This window comes from Eurytemora carolleeae, unplaced genomic scaffold (genome assembly GCF_000591075.1).
Source record: "Eurytemora carolleeae unplaced genomic scaffold, Eaff_2.0 scaffold397, whole genome shotgun sequence".
NCBI lineage: Eukaryota > Metazoa > Arthropoda > Copepoda > Calanoida > Temoridae > Eurytemora > Eurytemora carolleeae.
The window spans coordinates 116684-133221 of record NW_019396371.1 but is presented as its reverse complement, the minus strand read 5'-3'; the positions used below and the strand labels follow the sequence as shown (position 1 = coordinate 133221).

Sequence of the window (16538 nt, the reverse complement as noted above, 5' to 3'; positions counted from 1 at the left end):
GGTTGCTATTCAACAAAGGATAATGATGTGACCCCCTCGGAGGTAATTTTAATGTAGAATCCAACAGAGAAATGTCCAGGAACAAGTATCATTTCGCTGCTTGTGAAAAGGCTACATGGTAGGCAGTGGAGAGTTGGAGATGAGGATAAGGGTTTACAGGAGTGGCATATACATTATACAATGTTTTGTTAAAATCACTCCATTTGTCCACTTGTTATACTGTTTCCCAGTCCAGCAGAATTCCTTAGGAATTTAGTGTGCACTGCTACATGCAGAATGAGGAGATGTCCCATTTTAACAGCTCTGCCCTGGAAGCAGGGAAAGGGCCCTTCCAGAAAGAGCTCTGATTGCTAATTAGAGTGGATATAAAACTGGACATAGTATTAGACATACAGGGTGGCCAAAACTTTTTTGAAAAAATCCGTACAAAAATCTGTACAATTTCAGAAGAAATCCGTACAATCCGTAAAATTTTCGAAAAAAAATCCGTACAATCCATACAATTTTCGAAAAAAAAATCCGTACAATCCGTAAATTTAAAAAAAAATTTATACATAATTTTTAAGATCTGTACAGTCAGTACAATTTTCGAAAGAATCCCTGCAATCCGTACATTTAAGAGAAATAAAACCATTTTTGAAAATATTATTCAACACTGTCTCACCCCCCCCCCCATTCCCCACCACCTCTTTCTCCCCCCACCCTTCCCTCAGCAACCAATGATGTTCCCTCTAACAACCTATATTCCTGGTAGTAAAAACTACAGTAGGTATTTGAAGGCTTGGATGAGAACCCGGAAATAATGAAAAAATAAGATCAACTGAAGAAACTCAACTTGAACTCAATTTTAAAATCCATTTATCTTTGCCACCTGTAAACCTTTGGTTTTTAAAACGAAGCCTATTTAATCTGGCAGAATTCACAGCTTATAATAACAAAAGTCTACCACATAAGGTAAGGTAAGTTATAAAACTTAAACATTACTATTAAACACTAGAGAGCTGGAGAACTAGAGAACTTGAGAACTAGAGAACTGGAGAACAAGAGAACTTAGAAATTAGAACTAGAGAAATAGAGAGCTAGAGAACTAGAGAGCTAGAGAACAAGAGAGCTAGATAACTAGAGAACTACAGAACTAGAGAACTAGAGAACTAAAGAACAAGAAAACTAGATTAAAAGAAAGTTAATATTGAACTAAAAATGAAAAGATTTACAGATAAACGGAAGAAACCTGAGAGGATCTTCTCAGATCTGATAAAGAGACAGATAGATAGATAGACGGACAGACAGATAGACAGATAAATAGACAGAGAAACAGATAGACACATACACATACAGATAAACAGAGAGACAGATAGGATATATAAACATATAGATGAAAAGATAGATAAACTGAAATGCAGATTGATATACAGATGGATAGACTGATAGCTAGACACATAGCTAGACATATAGCTAGACATATAGCTAGACAGATAGTTAGAAAGATAGATAGACAGATAGCTAGACAGTTAGCTAGACAGATAGCTAGACATATAGCTAGACATATAGCTAGACAGTTAGCTAGACAGATAGCTAGACAGATAGACAGATAGATAAACATATTCTCAAATGAACACTTCTGGAACATATTCTCAAATGAACACTTCTGGGATCTCGAAAGTTATGAATGAATTTTGATTGTCAATTGAAACATTAATCAATCTAATATTATTTAGAATGCAGAAAATAGTTAAACTAACTTCATTTTGACAAAAAAATTTTTTAAAAATTTCATGAAAAATTTGCTGAAATGAGTGAAAATTAAATAAACGGTGTATTTCCACTTTCCAGAATACCAGTCTGTACAATCCGTACAATTTGAAAAAAAAATCCGTACAATCCGCACAAAATGTACATTTCGTACAATTTTAGGGTTACAAAATAAAAAATCCGTACAATCCGTACATTTTGGCCACCCTGGACATAGTAGTTCTAATTCTTGACTTAGTACTTAGTTAAGAAGGAGGCTAGCTAATTGAGCACCGGGTTCAGGGCTGCTTGGCCTTCCCTTCCTCTATATGTGCGTCAGCATCCACTGCAAATGGTGCAGAGAGCTTTCTAGCAGAACTCTGTTATTCTAGGCTGTAGGAATGCAACTGATATTTCAAACATAAATGATTTGATTTAAAAGTGGGGGGGGGGGGGGCAGGACATTGAACAGTATTCTTAAAGAAATTATTTTTACACCAAACTTACTTTCTTCTATACAAGGCTTTGGCAAAAGACACCAAACACTTTCAGCATTTGTTTGAGGTTCAACTTTTCTCCAACTGTCCATCCTTCTCCTTTCAGAAAAAATATTAAATCTGTATTATCAAAAATATGTAATGTTTAGTCTTAAGTTATTATTTACATACCAACATTTTACACGGGAAAATGATGATTTTGAACCATGGAAATCCTGGACTCTTTCCCAACCAATTCTAGCACCAAGTCTGCCACTGAATTTGTTCTTAGATCTTTCCTAAAAAAAGTCATACTGAAAATAAAATAACTGGAAGTTTCACTACCCTGCAAGCCAGAGACGTCACTGGCTGACTCGCTTACATTAAATTACATCAATTTGACATCATTTTACATAACTTTATTTCAAGACGTTTTTTAATAGTTTTTTACAGTTTTTTTTTGTTTTTTGTTCAAGATCAAATATCATCACTAAAACCTTTTTTTCTTGGTAGCCATGTCTATATATACTATGGTGAACTATTTGAAATGGAAAAAATAGCAAAATTTAAATTTTAAAACACTAAATTTTCGATGGCGTCATATGACGTTATTTTGATGTAATTTTTTCTCTGTTAAAAATTGTATTTTTGCAATATTAAATGACGTTAATTTAACATCAAATTAAAAAAAATATTTTTTATTAATTTACACTGAACATTTAAATAATCTTCTATTTTTGTGTCCCTCTCTGATTACTTATTTTTTTTTAGTAAAAAAAAGAAACAGTTTAAATAAAATAAGTAAAATAATAATTATATAATAGCTTTATATAATAATCTTTTGTGGCAGATTTTCAATGAATAAATGAATTAATGAATTAATAAATTAATGAATTAATAAATTAATGAATTAATAAATTAATGAATTAATAAATTAATGAATTAATAAATTAATGAATTAATAAATTAATGAATTAATAAATTAATGANTAGTCTACTATATATATATCTAATCTTCTATTCTTCTACTAGATATTATGATTGTTTCTATTTCAGAGTTGGAGAGAGGATATATTTCACATTTGAAGCCCAGACTATGGGCCCATGGATGGGAATGCATGTTGATGGAATTTTCACAAGACAAACAGTTCAGCAATGTTATGAAGATTCTATGGAAACATTGAAGATGCTCTAATAACACCAAGTCAAAAAAAAGAAGTCAATATAATCTCTGTTTGTGATAGATATTTAGATTTGTTAAATAATAACTGTTTTTCTTTTTTAAATAATACATTTACAACTTTTTGTCATTTGTATTTAGTACAAGGGACGTTATTTTGATTGACATTATTTTAACGTCATTTAAGAGTAAAACTAGATTAATGAAACGTCAATAAAATGTTTATAGATATAATTTTGACGTCATTTAAATGTTAAGTGACATTATTTTAATGTCTTTGAGATGTTAGGTATCGTAAATATGGATTTCATTTTGGGTATTGTAACGTTAAATAATGTCATTATGATGACACAAAACATACAACATGACATCAAACAAACATCAAATTGACATAATTTTAGGATATTTGACATCAATCTAACGTCTTAACATGACGTCATATTGACGTTAAAGTGGGTACGTTTTTACGTCAATTTGATGTCTTTTAGTGATGTCAAAATGACATCACTAAACTCTGAAAAGATGTCAATTTGATGTTAATTTAATGTCGGTTGTCTTGCTGGGTACATAGTTAAAATTTAGCCCATCATGATTTTCTAATGATACTATTAAAGATATTAGCTTAATCCTTTAGACAAAGAAACATGTACACTGTACAGTCACTAGACATTATAAGGCTTAACCTCCATAATTACACTAAATAAAATATTTAATTTCTCATAATATTTTGTTAAGCTTCTATATTTTATTCAAAACTTGTCTTCCTCTGAACATAACATGAAAGTCATAACAGCACCTCTCTATTCGATTATTGGTTACTGTATCGCCACTGCGCAAAGTTAACAGAAAATTCCTGTTCAATGTAATATGAATCTTAGTTAGAAGGATTTAAAAGGGTGGGTTGTTTGATCTATAAAAAGGCACTTTTACATTGAAAAATGCAACTAGTAGTGCCACCTAATGGATTGCTTAGAAGACAAACTTTTGTTGGGATTCTAATAAACCAATGATGAGGCTGTGTTATCCCACCACTGACCAATAAGAAAGTAGCATTCTCAATTCTTAAGCGCTCACAAATAAATGTGAAAACACTCACAAATACGCCAGAATTCAACAGTTTTTGTCTATTTATGGGTTTAAATTCAATTTTTTTTCATTTGCTGCCTCAAGACATTATGTTCAACAAAATAAAAAATAGTAATCTACATTTCTGTCACCCTACTAGAAAGATTTTTTAAAATCATGAAACAAAGGGGCCTCTAAAATAGTTGGAATGGGTTAACTGGGTCAAAACAAGAACTTTTATCAGGGGCACAACAGAGGATAAGGAAACTACCTGAAGGTAGCTTGAAGATAAATAGTATTAGTCTCAATTGTTGCCCCCCATACACGGAAATCTTTAGTAAAAGGCGAAAGATTTATTCGGTATGTGTGGAAGGCTTGAGTATGAAATTTAATTCTATTACTCAGCATATATTTCAAGGGTTGGATTAAAAAACAATGTTTCCATTGTAAGCAATTTGTAGGCATACCTAAAATTTATAAAATCAGAACTTTTGTACAAAGAAAATGGAATCTTTTTGTCGTCACAACTCTTACTTCTCTCAAGTCCGTACAATTAAGGTTTAGTTTCCAACTGCAGTGCTGCCATCTTCCAAATTGAGTAGAAAGAGGATTGTAAAGCTTGGGAGGTACACCCTATTGGCCAATATCACCACCTTATCATATCAGCTGGCATTCCTATGTGATTTGACCATATTCAATGGAACTTTCCAATATTTGCCAGACTAGAACTTAATGATACCTTTAAGCTTGCATAAACCATTATCCTTATATCAGCAATAAGGTAAATAAATTCAATAAATGCTGATATTTTGGTTAGGTAGTGCTGCCATCTTCCAAATTGAGTAGAAAGAGGATTGCAAAGATTGGGAGGTACACCCTATTGGCCAATATCATCTTATCATCAGCTGGCATTCCTTTGTGATTTGACCATATTCAATGGAAATTTCCAATATTTGCCAGACTAGAACTTCATGATACCTTTAAACTTGCCTGAAAGACAATTTTAAATTTATCTAGTAATGGGGAAGGAAAACGGTAATATTGATTGCTCCCGTAAGAGCCTTCAGAAATTGCCTTAGCCGACGATATTTCACATCAACTAGGCGGGGTATTGGTTATAGTTTTCAACTAGCAATAACAGCACCTCTCTATTCGATCATTGGTTACTGTATCGCCACTGCGCAAAGTTAACTTCTGTGCTAAATTCAGTAGGTTAAGTCATTCGTCTAAGAGAAAATCAATTCATTATTTTGAAACCTGGAAAAAAAACAAATATCAAAATATTTATTCAGCTATTGAATAATACTTTTTGTGTGAACAAAATTTGGAGAAAACATTCTTTGTTCCTATGCTCAGATATTTAACTTTGGAATTGAAGACAGTACCGCCATCTATATTGAAAATCTTAAAACCCCTAGATTATTAGTGAGCCAGCACTGATAAAGCTGCTGTCTGTAAAGCTGTCATGTGGCCGCGTGGGAAGCTTGCGCAGCATTGTAAGAGCTGTGACTAAACTATTTCTTTAGTAAGACGACATTTAATGTCCGATTAGACTTAATTCTAAGATTCAAAATTCAACAATTAATGTTTATTCTTCAAGGTAAATTAAGATTGTTAATCAATTGTTAATTACCTGTTCTTCTTCATCAGATAAATCGACTGGTCCAGGTTTAAATCCTCCAAGAGAATGAATTTCCTGTAAGAGCAGTTATGTTAATTAAAGCCTGCGAGTATGAGATATTAAACATACTAATGTTTTTCAGAGGCGTATCCAGGCCCCAGGTTGTGTGGTCTATGGTGTTACTAACCCTCCCCCCCACCCTCTCCCCCTCTTAGAATGTAAGAAAAGGCTACACCTGGACAAAATGCTGTATACCCTTTTGGTTTAGACGCATTTTACATCAGATAATTCACAGCATAATTATCATACCATTTTAAATTTTAATCATTTTTGCATTACACTAGAAAAATAAAAAAATAAAAATAATTGTTGCTTATATAATATATATATATATACTAGATTGATTGTTTGTAATCAAACTCCAACCCTACTCATGCATTTGTCTGCGCCGGTTTAGGAGACTGTCCCCTATATCTAATTTAATCCAAACAAACAATTTGTATCTCGACATAAAATGTAAAAAGCGAGACAAGGTTCATGAGAACTTTATTCGTCATGCTTGGACGGATTATAACCTAGTTTTCCTGAACACTAAATATTAAAAAAAATTGTTTTAGGTAAAATCATGGAAAGGTGTCAATTCCTTCTGAAGAGAGGGGGGTGCACTATAGCTCAAAGTGTTAAAAAAACGAAAAAACGAATTCTCAAAAGTTTTTTTCTGCATGCTGTTCAGAATGCATTCTGCTGAATATTAAAACACAGGTTGGTTTATTAGTTTAAAAAACCGTGGTTTTGATTTTGCACCGTATATTTACATATTTGAATCAAATGCATAGTTCAATAAAAATCCATTAAGTATTAAGCATCTAGTATGCCAGGCTGCCAGCTAGAATTGAAGAAACTAAATTTAATTATATTTTGATCCAAATGTGCATTTTGCATCCATTAGAATATTTTAACCAATTTGATTGCACACCATGCAGCAAGCATGCCCAGTTGCAAAACCTTAACTTTGGCCTTAAAATCGTTTCACTGAATCAGAAAATATAAACAAATCTTTAGTTCAGTTTAGTTACATTTTTCAACAAATTTGACACCATCTCTTTAACATGCCTAACACAGCTAAACTTTTACCTTATAAATGAGTTAGTTGATGACAAAACAAAAAGTTGCCATATATCTATTTTAACGTTTATCATAAAGATGCATCCAGCATGCGATGCATACCACAATTGCATACTGAATGATGAACGTACTGCATGCTGATTAGTAGTTAGTACTTCACTAGAAATGGATTTCTGGTAATTTCTGGTATTTATTTTATCAGCATCTAAGAAGCAATTAATTGTTTCCGTTTTTTTGACACTTTGAACCATAGTGGGGCGGTTCATCTTGCACGAGTCCAGAGGGGAAGAAAAGGTGTACGGAAAGGAAAAACATTTAATAGCAATTAAATATATATCATCATACCATAGAAAACATTTGATTCACCGACAAAAGGTCAAACGACACAGGGTCAAACGACAAAGGGTCAAACGACAAAAGGTCAAAATGATAAAAATATTTTTTGATTTGAATCATGGGAAACTTGCTCAACCCTCCTATCAATTTTGTACATGGATCTTATATGTTAGACATGGATATAATTAACCATGTGGCCGCAGCGCTCGGCCCCTAGCCTGTCCTAGCTGCAGCGCTTGGCCCAGAAAGTGTCTTAACTAACCTAACCCGTGGCCACAGCGCTCGGCCCCCTAGCCTGTCCTAGCCGCAGCGCTCGGCCCAGAAAGTGTCTTAACCTAACCTAACCCTAAATTATAATAAATAAATACTAACTGTAACAGATGTCAAAATTTAAAAAAAATTCGCCCCTTTGTCGCATTTTTTGACCCTATATCGTTTCACCCTTTGTCGTTTGACCCAGTGTCGTTTGACCCTGTGTCGTTTGACACTTTGTCAGTGAACCAAACATTTAATGAATCTTTATTTATTTTGAAAAAAAACTCAATGATTTTTTGAGAAAAAAGTATAAAAATTGAAAACAATTAGTAGGTTAAGTATATTTTTTAAAATTCGCCCCTTCAGCTTCTCTCGGACGGTTAATCCATAAAAATGTAAAACCTAAGGCCGAACTTAAAGAATTTTAACCGCGTTGCTGAACCGCTCTTAACAGGTTCCGTTTGAGCACCAGCTTAAGTCTCGGAACACTTCTTAAAATTTCCAGCTAAACCAACCACGTCTCTTTAAATTTGGTCATTTTTAAGTAATCCAAACCTTGAAAAATAAAAGATGATCTGCTAATCATTTCCGAGTTAAAAAACGCAAGATAAGAATAATATTTTTAAAATGATAGCTTTCACACAAAAAAAACAATACCTTAACATGTTCCTTAAGAAATGATTCTGAACCGAAGAGCAAACCATCACAACCTCGGCACTCAAACAGTATTGAGTGCGCATAATCACAACTCTTTACATCTGCGTGCTCCTGTAATAAAGGGACTGTCGTAGTTTTAAATGACCCCCAATTTAAAAGTATTCCCGATTCACAATGACGTGCCCTTAAAACCTATCTGATCAAAAAAGTTGAATGTCGGTTTTCTTCCTTGAAAAGTGTTTATATCTGATCATTTCTATTGTCACTTTTGTAAGAGAAATCACAATTGAAGATAATCATTTATCAGGTTTTAAAATAATGAACATTGAGATCTAAATCATGCTTGTTAAGAGAAACCTTTTAGGGGTACCGTGTGTTGGCATGTATTTATTTAACTAATTATAAACTTTTAGGGAAATAAAAGAATATGATCTATAGAGACAAGTTACCTGCTCAAAATGTCTTGCTACTGAATTCATTCCTTGTCCCAGATAGTGTTGACTGCAAATTCTAGGAAAATGAGATTTATGAATAAAAAGTGTGTTTACACTTCGGTCGGCAATCATTAGAAATTTAGAAATTTTACGAGAGATTTGTTTTGAAAAAAATCCTTTCGAATATTGAAGGGGTTCATCTGGGATAACATTTTATAGTGTGTACACCCATTACTGTTTCACACTATATAACTGCATCCAAAAATGCCTCTTATCAACATTTTAACACGCAAATTCTAAGTTCATAAAATCTGGCAAAAAAAGTCCAAAAAGGCTGTCACAAAAAGCAAAATCTCCAGATTTTAACCTCCGGAATACTGGACTTTTTTGGTGTAGTTAAATTTTCAATTCATTGACACCAAAAAGTAAAAGTAAAGGGAAATAATAGTTTTAATCTTTAGACTTTAAATGACGTTTTTGTCGTCATAATTGTTAAAATTTCTTGTTCCCTTAAAATAAATAGATAAAAACAAGAAAAATTACTGAATTTTAAATATCTTTCTTGCACTAGTCAGTCATTTAAAGATTAGAGGATTCTCATTATTCAAAGCTTGTGATTTGAGTTTTGCCATTCGTGGTTGCTGACATGACCCCCAGGGAAGGTTTATGGAGGTAAAAATTAAAACATTTAGCCTGTAAAAAAATCAAATTTTACGACATGAAAAATTCTCTAATTTAAACAGAAAAAATCCGCAAAAATTTTTTGTTTATTGGAGTACGGTGAAAAATAACAACTTTAACAGCGAAATTATTGCAAAAAAAGGGGGAAGCTTCCTAAGTTCGTAAAGCCTAAAATTACAAATATTAATTGTTTGACCTGCAGCTAAGCTTCCTGAGATCCGCAGGTAGGATCATGAGCCCGTGTTTGGTCAGGAGATGAGGAGAAATAAATCCAGTCTGTCCAATCATCTTATGCAAGGGTTCAAGTTCCTTCCTGCAAATAAAAGTATCATACCCCTTTCATAATTTGTCCAACGTCAGGAGTATATATTTTAAAACATTAACGCCCCCCCCCCACCTCCCTGCTTCATGATATATTTAAGCAAATAGTTCATTTATTCACTACTAAACATTGTTTATTACCCAAAATTTAGCTAACAAAACTTTTTAAAAATATTGTAGCTCAGCGCAAACATACATAACTTCATGGGGGATGATTTTTCAAGAAAAAATACACCCCTGCCATATGATCTGTTTTTGGTAATACCGTAATGGTTATCATTTAACCCATGTAAAAAAGCATGAAAACTACCATAAGTTTATATAATTTTTATCACTTATTTGTCCTATACATTGATCTAAAAAATAAAGCTCTTCCCTCATACATTATATTGTTAACCATTAATTTTAAAACCTCTATAAAATGTCGTCTTCTACTGGAATCTCCTGTCGGAGACAGCCAAACCAAATTTTCAGCCCGCAAATTCCATTGTCCTCCTCCGACGGAGCTTAAAATATTTTCGTTGTTGTGAAATCATTAAAGTTAAGCAAAATATTTTCATAAGAAGCATAAGTGAATTTCGTTAAATATTCAACTGTAATTTTTTTCAGAAGTTAAAAAAACGTATTTCAATACTGATCAACAAATAAGTCACCCCCGACATAATCAAATAATTCGTAAGATTTTTCTACTATTAACATTTATTATAACATTGTACAAGTAACCATGATCTATAATCTATGTTATTTTTTTAGGAAATAAAGATTTTGTTATCGAATTTCTGTGACGGGGTTACTCTGTTGTGTGTGTATCGTTCGGCCATCGGGAAAGAATTGTCTGGGGATAATAAACACCCCCATCAGAATCCTAACCGGCCTATTATCCGGATTTGTCTAGCGTGTTGCTGTTATCTGTCAACATATATATGTTAGCTATAGCTGGTCAAACGGCTGGACTGAATTGGCTTAACATTTTTTAAGAAACCCATGGGTATCCTGGGGGTAATTTATAGGCTAAATCGAAATTTTTTCAAAAATAAATTTTTTCTTTCAGAATTCTTTTTTTTTAATTCCACAGGAAACCCCGGACACTGAGCTAGTCTTATACATTATGAATGACTTTTTAAGGGGGGGGGGGCGAGACGTTTTACTCCCTGGGAAATTTAAACAGTGTATAAGACATAACTTAGCATTGTCCTAGGAGGCTGATTTTTTGCATGCGAGCTATGTATATTACATGCATTTTTCTGTTTTGAACGGATCTGAGCAAAAGTACACGCCCGCGCTTTTTGTGAAAAAATACGACTTTTTTGACAGTAAATCAAACGTAACTTCATTAATTGCACTTGAACATTTATCATGATACTCTTGAAAAAATATGCCCTTAAAAAAGTCAAATCCAAAGCCTTGAATTTCGCGCGCGCGCGCAATAAAAGAAACTATCTTTGAATACTTGTTTGCTAAGTTTGGCCTATGTCAGAACAAAATTAGCATGAGATACTATGGCATGGAGAACTATGGCAAAATTGGGACAAGGAATTCATTTCTGTGGTCAAAATAAATGTAAGAGTATTCTGACCGGCGCGCTATGTAGTCGGCAGATTTATTATGGGTCATATTAGCACAGATTTTACATGTTGTAGGAGGCTGATTTTTTGCATGCGAGCTTAAAATTATGAATATTACATGCATTTTTTGGTTTTGAACGGATCTGAGCAAAAAAGCGCGGGCGCACGCTTTTTGTGAAAAAATACGACTTTTTTTTACAGTAAATCAATCGTAACCTCATTAATTGTACTTTAATATTTATCCTGGCACTCTTGAAACAAATATACGCTCAAAAAGTTCACCTCCAAAGCCTTCAATGTCCGCGCACGCGCGCAATAAAAGAAAATACCTTGATTACTTATTTGCTAAGTTCAGCTACGTTAGAATCAGTGTTTCGGATCCGGATCCGGATCCGTATCAGGAAACGTTGATATGGATCCGGGTAGCGCCAAAAATTAACCAAAACCATGGAATAAATAAATCAAAATGGTTCGTAATTGTATTATTTACATGACGAAAATTTTTCAAAATTATCTTTAATAATTTAATGTTTACATTTATATAATAGTAATGACGACATTTTTAACTTTAGGATTACTATAGTTTATAAATTATAACCTTGCATAACATTTAATAGGGAAAATCCGATTCACAGAATCAAAAGTTACCTCGGATCCGGATCCGGATCCGGATCCGGATCCGTATCAGGATCCGGATCCATCATCACTGATGCGGATCCGCGGATCCGGATCCGAATCAAAATGATATGGATCCGAAACACTGGTTAGAATAATACTAGCATGAGATACATCAATCTATAGCAAAATTGGGACAAGGATTACATTTCCGAGGTCAAAATAGACATTGGAGCATTCTGACCCATAATGAAACTGTCGACTACTAGCGCGCCGGTCAGAATACTCTAATATTTATTTTGACCCCAGAAATGAATTCCTTGTGCCTAATTACCCATGAATTTCGACATATACAACATGTAAAATCTGTGCTAAGATCAGTGGCGTACCTAGGGGGGGGGGGGGCATTAGTCCTCCTCTGGAACTCCCAGGGGGGCCCTGCGCATGCAAAAAATCAGCGTCCTAGGACTATGCTAAGTTATGTTTAAACACTGTTAAAATTTCCCGGAGAGTAATACATTTCGTGCCCCCCCCCCCCTTAATAAAAGTTTGATTTAAAAATGCTGAGATTAGTGTACCTGTGTTTAGTATTAATGTGATCTACTATCTTAGATAAGTCCATCAGACGTATGAAGCAAGTATCAGAAGCGTTACAAACGAAGCTAGCTCCTCTAAATCCCATTGCAAGAATAAATGAAAGGAAAATGATTCACTGTTTCCAACAATGCCAAAGAGAAATGCCGGTAAAAACAAGAAAATATTTCAACAAATTAATGTTTCTTATAAGTAGATGGGTTTCGCTCTCTTGTCCAGTAGAATTTAATAGTAAATAAATAATTTAGTTTAATAAATAATTTACAATGACATGAACTTTTTTGAGTGGGGGTTTAATAGGCTTTGATAGGTTAAAGTTTACAACAAAAAATAATTATTTGTAATAACTACCCCCCCCCCCTTCTGAATTAATTTCAAAACTATGTAAACTCCATGGTAATTGAAATAATTCTATAACCAGTGCAGTGGTATATAGTGTTTGTACGGTGTACATTGAGCATATACTGTACACATTGAGGGGTAATAATCATAATAATTCTTTGCTGAAATTGTCAATACTAGTAAAAGGAATAAAGCCTAACTGTGGTGATAGCATAAGCATAATTTGGAACGTTATGGATGTTTAATTTACTAATTATTCATTTTACCTTGTGCTTTAACATTTATCGTTTAAAACTTAAAAAATACTGACACCCAACCTTCCTCCTTTTCCTGAAACCAACCTGCTCTTAAATATAATCTTATGAAGACATAATCCGATCCCTGAAAATACCTGTCAAGGATTAATGACCGTCTAGTAAAAGGCGAGGAGAAATTAAGTTCCATTAAAAATCCGCAAATCATTCCATAATCCCCAGATTTCTAACTGTCTTTGTACAACACACACTTGGATAAAAGGAAATAAGAGCTTGCCTGAAGATACTAACCCGAGGGGTACTTTAATTGTCTGGCTTAATGCGATGGAATAATACAGATCAGTTCTATATATTTAAGCTTCAAAAACACAAGATTTCATGGATTAATAAAATTTCAAAATTGTGATTTGTTTGAGCTTAGCAGCTTAACGTACACCTGTACTGTGACCCTAACGTGAATTGTATACACTCAAAAAAGATTCTAGCACAATAAAAGGCAACGTAGATTTTGTACACTCTCAAGTACAGCTGTATGTTTACGTCACAAGTGTCAACTTAGTTTTTGTGTCCATTGAAATTATTAATAATAGTGATAATTTTAGAAAGTACTTATCTTACAGTAAAATAAGTGCAATTTTATGTGTTTCTTTATTTGATCTTGTAAAACATGTCAAATATCTCGAGAAACCTTGGTTTTTCTTGTTATATTTGAAAATTGTGACATCGTTTAAAATTGATCCATTTCTCTGTTGCTACCTATTGTACTTGATTATCTATTTGGTGTACACTTGATAAATAAGTTGAAGGAACTATTTCTGAAACATGAGGAGGTATATATGAGGAGGTATATATGAGGAGGTATATATGAGGAGGTATATGAGGAGGTATACTTTCTAATTTAGTCAAGGCTCAAATATGTCAACTACTGTATAAAAATTATAAGCTTCTACAAATCTAGAAAATATAGCTTTTCTTGAAAAAAGATTTTTATTAAATATTCAAACCTTTAAAAAAAATAATTTCTAGAGCCTCCTGACTTGTAATGTAAACATGTATATATATATATTTTATGCTTAAAAAGATTTCAAAAAACTTTTTATTTTGAATGGAATTCCTGTGAGATTCTCGAATATGCGTCTTCAGATTTGGAAACCAAACTCTTTGAGGGCAGAACAGACATCTTGCCTGAGATACACACTGTACAATTTCGTGTTTACCAGATCAAAAGTGTGCAGTTTAGAATGTAGAGTGTACAATTTAGAATGTAGTGTTTACAATTTAGAACGTAGTGTGTACAGTTTAAAATGTAGAGTTCAGTGTACAGTTTATAATGTAGTGTACAGTGTACAGTTAATTATGTAGAGTGTACAGTTTAGAATGTAGAGTTGCAAAGTGCACAGTTTATAATGTATAGTGCATAGTCTACAGTTTAGAATGTTGTGCACAGTGCACAGTTTAGAATGTATAGTGCATGTACAGTGTACATTTTACAATGTATATAGTGTTCAGTTTACAGTTTGTTATCAATTCCTTTTAAAATGTTTAGGTTAATCATTTCTTTAATTATGTTTGCATTAATCTTTGGTTCATTGTTTGGCCAGAATTCTATGTTTAATACTTGACCTTCTTTTCGTTTTTAACATGTTGAAAACTGTATTTATGAGAACTCCAGTCTAGTGTTTTCATTTCGCAAGAATAACAGTACAATGAGTCTGTACTCTCCATACAAGGGTCGTTGTTCTAAATAAGTACAAAACAATAAATATATCATGATTACAGAATTCATCTTGTATTTAAAAACCAAATGAATATATAAACTAGTGTGAAACCTTTTACACTTTAAAGACATTTTTGCTTTCCTCGTTGTGTTTTAAAAGAAATTTATAATATGAATAATCTATATATAAATTTGGCTTGTCTGTTTTTCTGTTTGTATCCAATAAACGTCAAAACGGCTGAACCGATCGGGCCCAAATTTTTTGTGGGACATCTAGGGACCCCAGGGAAGGTTTATGAATGATCAAAATTTCAAATATTTGTCTCCATCAAAATTCGATCGTCATTAAATTTTTTAAAATTTTGAAAATCCACGAAATTTTTTGTGAAAATCCGCGAATTATTTTTGTTTTGTTTTACGATGTACACAAAGAGAACATTTTCACAATTAATTTAGAAGATGGGCGCTCTAGGGCTAGTAATATTAAATTTAATCAAAAAGAAAGAAAAATAGATTGCGAATTTCTTTCTTAGTTCATAGGTCTTGTATTCCATCATGCATTATAAGTTTCGTTATGAGGAATGTTGTGTACAACCTTTTGTTCACTTCTTTTCTTCTTTCTCTTTTTGGGCTTTTCGTCCGGGTCAGTTCTTCTTATTTTCTTTCTTTTCCTTAAAACATTTAAGATAATTGTCAAAATTTTAATGTTAACAAAATAATATAATTTGACGTGAGATCATAATTCACAATCAAATTATCCCTTTAAAATCCCTATTAACATTATTATTAAACCTTGCTGAGTGCTGACAGATAATTTTTTATTTTCCTCGGATACAAAATTGTGTCGTTTACGATTTATTTTTGAAAATAGCTAAATTACCTTCTCACTGGTGTTAACCCTATCCCCGCTGGGGTACTTGAAAACCAGGATACGCTGGGGGGGGTCAATTTGTCCAGCGGGAATAGGGTTAAAACAATAACTTCCTTATTATGGAAAACACCTTTTTGGTTTTATTTCAAGATTAAATCTAACGATTAATATCTCATGACCCCCCCCCTTTTTAAAACAATTTAAACTAAACCCCTTAATAAAATAATGTTTAGAAACAATTTAAATTTTATTGCCTAGAAATAAATCCATTATCAATTATTTTAAGTTAAGTTTAATTTCGATTAAGAAAATATTTCAAAAAATCCGCCTGGGTCGTCACTTCTCTTGGGATGTATTAGTAATTCCCCACAAGGGACTCTTTAACTACCCCTCCGCCCCCCTCCCCCATATATCCCCCAGGGATCGATGAAAGCGACCGTTCTGACCGACAAGTTTGGCTTCTCTAGCTACAGGTTAGCATGGACTCTAGTTTCAAAGAAACCGTGTGTAGCGTTGACCCCGCCCCTTCATAAATCTACCCAACTGCTCCACCCATTTCCATAAATCTACTCAACTTCCCCGCCCCTTTTCTTCCGCCCTGGGGATAAGAGGGGGGTACTCTCTATGTAAGAAATTACACTTCCTTTTACATGACCTTACTCTGCCCCAAAGATCATATTAGCTAACCCCCCCCCCCC

At 33.3% G+C, this 16538-nt stretch overlaps 1 protein-coding gene and 2 non-coding genes across 10 annotated transcripts in view; all 3 read right to left on the bottom strand.

Annotated features, from left to right (window-relative positions):
• LOC111701899 (uncharacterized) overlaps nt 1–16538 on the bottom strand; it is a 102201-nt gene that overhangs the window by 31728 nt on the left and 53935 nt on the right. For all 8 annotated transcript variants that reach the window (XM_023473377.1, XM_023473380.1, XM_023473378.1 and 5 more), the window contains 10 exons: nt 15565–15640; nt 14876–14992; nt 14367–14437; nt 12641–12733; nt 9758–9874; nt 8896–8956; nt 8447–8557; nt 6086–6148; nt 2400–2506; nt 2239–2327 (listed from right to left, as the gene is read on the bottom strand). In XM_023473377.1, coding sequence (XP_023329145.1) covers nt 2239–2327; nt 2400–2506; nt 6086–6148; nt 8447–8557; nt 8896–8956; nt 9758–9874; nt 12641–12733; nt 14367–14437; nt 14876–14992; nt 15565–15640 — 905 coding nt within the window. The remainder of the gene's footprint in view (nt 1–2238; nt 2328–2399; nt 2507–6085; nt 6149–8446; nt 8558–8895; nt 8957–9757; nt 9875–12640; nt 12734–14366; nt 14438–14875; nt 14993–15564; nt 15641–16538) is intronic.
• LOC111701914 (U5 spliceosomal RNA) lies at nt 4717–4834 on the bottom strand. The gene has a single exon (XR_002765298.1). It is a non-coding gene; the product is annotated as a U5 spliceosomal RNA (small nuclear RNA).
• LOC111701912 (U4 spliceosomal RNA) lies at nt 5501–5641 on the bottom strand. Its single transcript, XR_002765296.1, has one exon. It is a non-coding gene; the product is annotated as a U4 spliceosomal RNA (small nuclear RNA).